The sequence below is a fragment of the Fukomys damarensis genome, unplaced genomic scaffold (assembly GCF_012274545.1).
Source record: "Fukomys damarensis isolate Sample0158 unplaced genomic scaffold, DMR_v1.0_HiC HiC_scaffold_16, whole genome shotgun sequence".
NCBI lineage: Eukaryota > Metazoa > Chordata > Mammalia > Rodentia > Bathyergidae > Fukomys > Fukomys damarensis.
In genome coordinates, this window is record NW_022900928.1 from 94,109,868 (window position 1) to 94,117,672 (window position 7,805).

General features: G+C 46.4%; 1 protein-coding gene across 1 annotated transcript; it reads right to left on the reverse strand.

Annotated features, from left to right (window-relative positions):
- Nucleotides 1-322: 322 nt before the first annotated feature.
- On the reverse strand, nucleotides 323-7,783 carry LOC104862072 (spermatogenesis-associated protein 31A3-like). Its single transcript, XM_010623788.2, is given in 7 exon segments — nucleotides 323-1,448; nucleotides 1,750-1,994; nucleotides 2,122-2,954; nucleotides 2,956-4,443; nucleotides 4,708-4,768; nucleotides 5,323-5,380; nucleotides 6,144-7,783. Coding segments are annotated over 7 exon segments (3,918 nt in total). The 5' UTR covers nucleotides 6,336-7,783; the 3' UTR covers nucleotides 323-407.
- Nucleotides 7,784-7,805: the final 22 nt, after the last annotated feature.

Here is a 7,805-nt window from a genome sequence, read left to right on the forward strand (position 1 = left end):
TCTCATTCAAGAAAGCTTTCTTGAGTTTAACTGTTCCTACCTTTGCTCCTAACAATCCCTATATCCAAGAACTGTGAAAACTTCGCTCTGCTCCCCCTAGGGTTCTGAGGGACTCATAGCACTATTTTTTTTTTTTAACTATCCTTGAGCCATCCAGGAGGAAGGGGTGAGCTGAAGTGCCTGGCAGCTGGCTACTGGGGTCAGGAAATGAAGTTTGGAGACACTAAATGGTTTGCCTGAGTCATAGACCCGAAGCTGCTCTTAAGGAAACTAAATACTCATTCCTTCCCATGCCCCCTGCATGACACAGACTGAAGGCAGTACGCTCTGATAAGGAGAAAAAATATTTATTGGAAAGCAACAGGCATCTCAGTAGGAAGATGCCATTATCCCTCACAAGATGTGCTTTAATGAAACAAATCAGGTTTAGTCAGCAAACTAGGATAGACGCGAGAAGCATTCTGTGACTGACTGGGACACACCCTTTTCTGAAGGGTACAGTGCCTGGGGCAGTGAACAGGGTGGTCTGAGGTTCCTGTCCCCACGGGCATACGGTGGAAGTGATTGGTTAGGAGCTGAGTCTCCCTGGGAGGGAAGGCAGGATTGCTTTCCCTGTCAGTGTTCACCATACTATTTGTCAGATGGCTGTGGCCCTTGGGACTGACTCGCTGACCACAGGCCATGTTGCTCATTATTCTCCTCTGCTGAGGTAAGGAAGCATTCTTGCCATAGGAGGACCACCTATCTGTCTGGGGTTTCCCTTGGGTTACATTTTCTTTTGAAGCACAAAGTTCATGTTGTAGCTTCATTTTCTCTTCCAGGATCCGTCCAATAGTGGTCGCAAGCACCTGAGCGTCAATGGAACCACTATCCATGCAGAGTCTGCTGCTTGTGACTGACCCTTGACTTTGGGTAGTGGTTGATGGTGACTTGACTTTCTGCATGGACTCTGCTTCCCCTCTGCCTTTATCGGACAATATGTGCTGCAGAAAGTTCCTTACTCTGTTCCCAAAGGTGCTTTCTGAAGATGCTTGTTTTTTCTCTGACAGGAGCAGAGACTTGCTCCCCATCGTGTCTCTTATTTCCCTGAGCTGAGAAGAAGGAATCAGCTCTCCAACCCCCCTCCCTCTTACAAATCTGCCTTCCTTCCCTCCTGTTTTGGGCCTCTCGAAGCTCTTTTTCCTCTCTGGTGAAACAAACATTTTACTCTTACTCATCCTTGGATCCTGGAGTTTGGCCATCCTGAGCTCCTTTTGTTCCTGGCTCATTCTCTCCTTCATTAGGAGGTTGCATATCCCTCGGGAAGATGATGGTCTATTAGTGATCATTCTTCTTGGGCTCTCAAAGCACTCTCCCCGGTGGGTCAAACACGTTACTCTTGCTCTTTGGTGGATACTGGGGTTTCGAGATCCTGGGCTCCTTTTGTTCCTGGATCTTCCTGTTCTTTGCTAAGAAATTGCATATCCCTTGGGAGGGTGATATGCTCCTATCAGACACTCCTTGGCTTCTGAGCAGATGTGTCTGAGAAGCTAGGATGTCTTCAGTGAGGTGCATCTCTGAGGCAGAGTCTTGAAAAACCTTGCCAGTAGCAAAGTCTTGCAGGAGGACTCCTGTGGCTGGATCTTGAGTCTGGTTTTCTGATTTTGGCTGTGTACCCAGGCATGAGTCTCCTGGGTCCTGCAAAGTAGAAATTCTGGAGGTGGGGAAGCTCTTCTTGGATCCTAGAGACTTTAAACTCTTCAAACTCACATTAAGATTTTGGGAGGTTGACATCACACTGGCTCCCTTGGTAACTGCCCAGTCAGAGGACTGCTTCTTCTCAGTCTTCACTGTCTCCTTGATGTCTCCAGCCCTTAAATGTAGACATCCTATATTCATCTCCTCTGTTGACACACTATGGAAAGGGTCTCCTGAGCCCACAACTCCACTGTCCTGTGGCTCATACCTGTCTATTTTTGGCCTTGAACTTGGCCCAAAGGTACCTATCCCAGGCCCTGGAACAGTATCACAATGTCAGGTTCTGCCCACAATGCTGTAGGTATGGGGCTGAGAAATCAGGCTGGCCTCTTGCCTAGTTGGAGGAGCATCTGAGGATCCAGTGTTGTCACCAGATAGATTCACTGTTGGAGACTTGAGTGAGAAGACCCTGCATTTTGAGAACTGATATAATTGCTTTCACCTTCTCTCCTAGAATTTTCCGAGATGGTTCTCCCAGGAATTTGATATTCTGGGAGGTGGAGTCAGCCATGGAGTTACTGGAGGCTGAGGAGGAAGAGGCAGGCTGTGGAAAGAATAAAGCATCAGCTTTTTTCAATTTGAAGATACCTACGGCCTTGATGACCCTGAGGGTTAGGCCCCACCTGTGCCTCACCCAAAACCTTTTTATATGTGCTTCCAGCACCTGTTGAGTGTCAGGATCAAGAAAAGAGAAATCCTGGATGTTCTTGCTGTTCTCTTGATCCTTCAAAAATGGCTTATTCCCAGTTTCAGTAGGGGTATTGGAATTTCCTGAAGGGTCACAAGCATGGTCTACACTAAGAGTGGAATAATCAACATCCAAAGGGATTTTGTCCTCAGTCTGCTCAGCCTTCCCACTTGAATGGACTTTGATGCTGTCGTCTAGGTGCTTCTGGTCTGGAACTCTTGCTGAATCATTTCCTGAATCACTTCTTGGGGGTCTAAACTCTAGATCATTTACTGGGGAGTTTTCTGGACTCCCAGACAGACTTTTTAGGACCTTTTCCAGGTTATCGCTTGAGTATTTCTCTTCCTGTAATATTTCTGGGCACCCTGGCCTGATCTTTTGTATGACCTGGCTGCTTTTATCTGAAAGCACTGAGGTCTGGGGAGGCCCAAAATTTTCCTTTGCCTGACTTGTCCCTGGGTATTTTTCTCTGAGCTCTGTCAAGCCCAGAGTTAGGTGGATCTGCTGAGGCAGTTCACACATGTCCATTTTTTTAAGGTTGCTCCATTTCTTCCTGGAGCTTAGATTGTATAACATCCACTGGGAAGTTGATGGAGGACTTGTTTTCCTGGCTGGCCTGGTATTTGTCAATAGATTGGCTAATGACTTTCTGAGATTTTTTGACCACAGAAGGTAAAACTCTCCTATTCTCCTTTTGCTCCTTCAAAAGTTTGTGTTGTAGGTATTGAATAGTAGGTGCAATAGGATATTGCCTCCCCTTCTTATTGGTAGGACAAGAAACATCCGAGGCCCTAACTGGAGGTGAAGGGCAAGGTACAACTGGGAGAGATGGAACATGCTCCTGGGTCTGTTTCTGAGACACAGGTGGAGTCTTGCATGAAGGCATGGTTCGAGTCAAAGTTTGGGGTTGTGCCACATGGTGGACTACGGGCTGGGGGGAAAAGACTTGTGGAGGTACATTAGTTTGTACCAGGACATGATTATATAGTCCATTGAATGAAATAGGAGAAATCTCTAATGAGGCACCAGATGCCCTGATATTATCCATCAGGGACTCACTGTGTAGAATGGGGAGACCCCAGAAAAGCTGGCTGCATTTCTGCTGCAATTGGTCTCCCAAGACCTTGGGGTAAAAAAGCTGCTGTGAAGCAGGAAGATGGTCTGCTTTGCCTTTTGTTTTCCAGAAGGCCTGTGAGGTGATAGGATCTTCTTCTTTGTCCGGTGATTTTAACATGTTCCCCAGAGAATACCGGGGAATGTTTTGTCCTTCCTCTTTAGTGTTCTTATAAATCTTCAGTTCCACCTTCTTGTTAATCAGTATTTCTAGCACTTTCTGGACATCAGGATTGAGGAAGTAAGAACTCCCATCCTCTACCTGTGTGTGTGCAATGTCTGGCAGGACTGAGGCCTCTGGTGATTGGCAGGTAAGGTGACCTCCCTGGCATTCACTGTCTGATAAGCTGGAGTGGCACAAGGCTCTGGGAGGCTCCTGACCATGGGAGAGGGCTGAGATGGGACAGCCTGAATGACCAAGAATTGAAATTGCTGGGGCAGGGGAAGACAATGAGCAGTTGTTGGGTGGACTCGAGTTCTGTGGGATGATCCCCAATGGGAGTGATGATGAATCCCACTGAGGAAGAGCCAGGCTGGGGTCTGGCAGAGGTGGCCAGGAGGCCATGGGACTAGCAGTACGTGATGGCGAAGTAGAAAGCAAAAGCGGCTGGGGTGAAAGGCATCTTGGAGGAGTCAAAGGCTCTGGTGGTAGAGAGGCACTCGAGGCTGGCTGTGACCCAAGAGAAACTGGGAAAGTCTTCAAACCTGGTGACAAGGTGGGGACCACAGGTGGAAGGTGCTCAGTCAAAGGAGCTAGGGAAACCAAAGAGGATGAGGCGGAGACAAAACAATTCTCCGAAGGCTGCCTAATTGGTCTGTCAGATACCGAATGGAACTCCTCATCAGGGGCATCTTCTCTTAATAGCTGATAAAGTCTGCTGCCATGGAGAAGATTCCCAAGGGAGCTGAAGAAGACAGAAGACACAAGCTATAGACAGGCGCAGGCAGGGCCAGGAGGTTAGGCAGGCTGGGAAGGGGAGGACAACTGCTGTCTATGGCCCTTCCAATGCCCCACACCCTAATTCTACAAAACCCAGGACCCAGGGCTTTAGTCACACCCCACTCTAACCTGGGGTGTCCCCTCCTCTCCCAGCTCAGCCCAAGTTCCTGAGTTTACATCATAGCTCCCAATAGGAAGCAGACACAGAGAGAAGTGGAAAGTTTCTCACCTTTGTAGAAATAAAGCCAGATCATCAATCCCCTCCCCTTCTTCCCAGCAATCTCTACGAGCTGCAAAGGATGAAATGAAAGGTTACATTAGATAAGGGAGAGGGCTAAGATCACACAGGCTACTGGATGGAATGTCTCTTTGGGGAAAACTGAAAAATTCAACCCTAGCCCATGTATCAGTGTCCAAAGCTACATAATCAGAGAGAGTGATAACAAATCACACAGGGAGCAGCACTTTATCATTTACAAGGGACCTCCATCTCCACCAACCTCCATGTTCTTCATATCCTTCCTGTGGAGGAGAAGGGGCAGGTCATCTCCAAGAAGGATGCGCTATACAGCAAAGTGAAGCAGTTGTCCACAGTTGCACCTGGTGGTCTCTCCACTGAGTCCAGGCAGTATTGCCCCTCAAAGACCCTCCTGGACATTACCTTTCCCCTGGCCTATCACACTTCATTCCAGGCACAGAGCCCGAGAAATGTCTCCAGCTCTGATTTCCTTCCCACGAGCCACCCTCTCAGGGTGGCTAATTGACATTCCCAGAGAGGGAACCCCTGGTTGCTGAAGAGCAAGCAAGGTCAAGTCACCTCTGGGGTTCAAGGAAAACAACTCACCTTTCCGAGTGCAGCTCTTCTTTCTCATCTTGCTCCAGCTTTTTTTCACCATATGGTACTGAGAGACAAGAAAGAAAGACAAGCTTGGGTCCAACTCTCTCTCTCCTCTCCCTAATCAATATTATTAGTGCTCTTGAATAATATAGTTTTCTAATTTAGCAAATAAAGCTCATTTTTAAAGTGGCTTCTGCTTTTCCTCCTTGGAAAACACTCAAAATTTTCTAAGCATGTATTTCACAGTATGGTATCTCTGCTACGAAGCAGGGATATCTACAGGAGCACCCCAGCTGCCAAGTAGGATTCTGTTTCCTGAAGTCAGAGTGACTCTGACTCTATCAGAAAGCTCTCAGAGTCTCAGCACAGCCTATAGATCAGCCCAACATGCAGGAAAGGCTTGGCCAGAGGCACCTGTCACAAGAGGGGATCGTATGTACCAGTACTATGGGCCTGTCCTACTGCATAGGTCTCCAACTCTCTTGGGAATTCAGCCCACGCACACTCTCTCTCCCACCCTGCTCAGCCTGCTCCAAAAGAATCATGTTCTAACTGGCCATGGTGGCACACACCTGTTATCCCAAGAGTTGGCAGGCTGAGACAGGAGGATCACCGTGAGTTTGAGGTCAGCCTGGGATACATAGCAAGACCCTCTCTCAAAAAAGAAAAAAAAATACAAAGAAACAACAACAAATGAATGATGTTCTAATCTTTCCTGAGACTTCCCTTCTCAAGTTTCTCTCCCCTTGATTTAGAAAAGTAATAGCAAGAAGAGTAAAAACAAAAGAGAATTATGCTTGGCAGGGTCTGGCCCGAGGATTTCTTACCTTTCTGAGATTTTTCTTTCTCACTGGTGGTGGTGGTACCGATAGACAATCCGGAAGGAATGGAGATATCAGGAGGAAAATGAACACTCCACATGCAACGGCTAGGATCATATCCATCACCCAAGCAGTGGAACTGAAATTTAGCCATGAGGCGCTATCGCTCTCCAGAAGAGAGAGAAGATTCTCCAACATCTGAAGCTACTGTCGCTCGTGGGCAACTGAACCCTGAGAGTTCTCTTGCAGGTCAAGGAGGAGCACTCGGGCCCTACATCATAGAGCTGTATTATCCTCATCATAAAGGAACCCCCCATACACACCGAGGGAGGGGGAGGGGTGGCCAGAACCAGAGGCTGGACCACCGCCCCTCCCCCCTCCAGTGCAGCAGCTCCACCAACCTCCTGAGCTTTCTGAATCCCTCCTTCCAACTCTACCTGCTCAACCTGTCACATACAAACATTAATCTATTTTCTATTCATTCTCCCTAGAGCCTACACTTTACTTACTTCCTTGGAAATCTCTGCCTGAGCTCTATCAGCTTCATAATTTTGGAAAATTTTTAGCTTTCTCTGGAATATTTGTTGTTTGCCAGGGATTATCACATTCAATTCTCCTGTTTCTTCAACTGCTGCTTTTCCACGCAATATGTTCTTGCATTACATAGACTCAGACGTAGTACTAAAATTTCTCTTATGCTATTTAGCCCTGTGAGTTTTGAGTAAAAGTTTCCTGTGATCTTTTCAATTAATCTCACCCTTCTTCAGCTAAAAGATCTTAAAGAAAATTGAAATTACTATATTAAAAATTCACGAGACTGAATACACAAAACAATAAATCATCAAAGGACAAAGGAAGTGGCAAGAATGATGAGATGTTTTGAAGCAAGAGAGTGTTTTGAGGGGGACTAATGGCATTGCTTTAACTGTCATAAAGGTTTTTAATTTGAACATTTGCTGTATAGTTCAAACACACCATATTTTCTGGGAACCATCCTAGGCACTGAGGATATAGCAGGGAAACAGACAAGCAGAATCCCAACTTTTATGAAGTTTAAAGTCCACTCAAAGGTAAATGAAAATAAGCAAATACATGAAGAAGATGCTTTCAGATAGTAATTAGTTCCTGGAAGAAAATGGAGAGCAGCAATGCCCAAGTATTGCTGGAGGAAAAAAAAAGTTGCTCTTTGAGACCTACAGGGTAAGCAATAGAGAAGGCTGGGAGAAATATTCTCAAGTGACAACACATGGGCTGAGAGACAGGAAGCCAGACATTTGTCCTGTGCTTTACTAGGATATTGTCAAGCATAATTTTAGTCAGCCTCTTTTTTTTTTTTTTTTTTTTAGTATGGTGGATCAAACTCAGGACCTTGCACTTGCGAGGCAGGCAGTGGCACCACTGAGCTAAATCCTCAGCCCTATCTTTAAACCCCTCTTGAGTAGATGATCCCAAGATCACTTCAAGTCACAAAAAGCCTTAAACTAGACCAATCTAGGATTATTAGATAACTAGATATCTGCAGCTCCAATCCCTCTGAAATGGGCTCATGGAGAGGGAAAATGGAAGAGGGACAGGGAGAGCTTCACTTGGACCAGAACCTAAAGAATCTGGCTTTGTGCTTTCCAGTACTAGCAAATGTTTAGTGTTGACTTCTTCCTTCATGGAGAT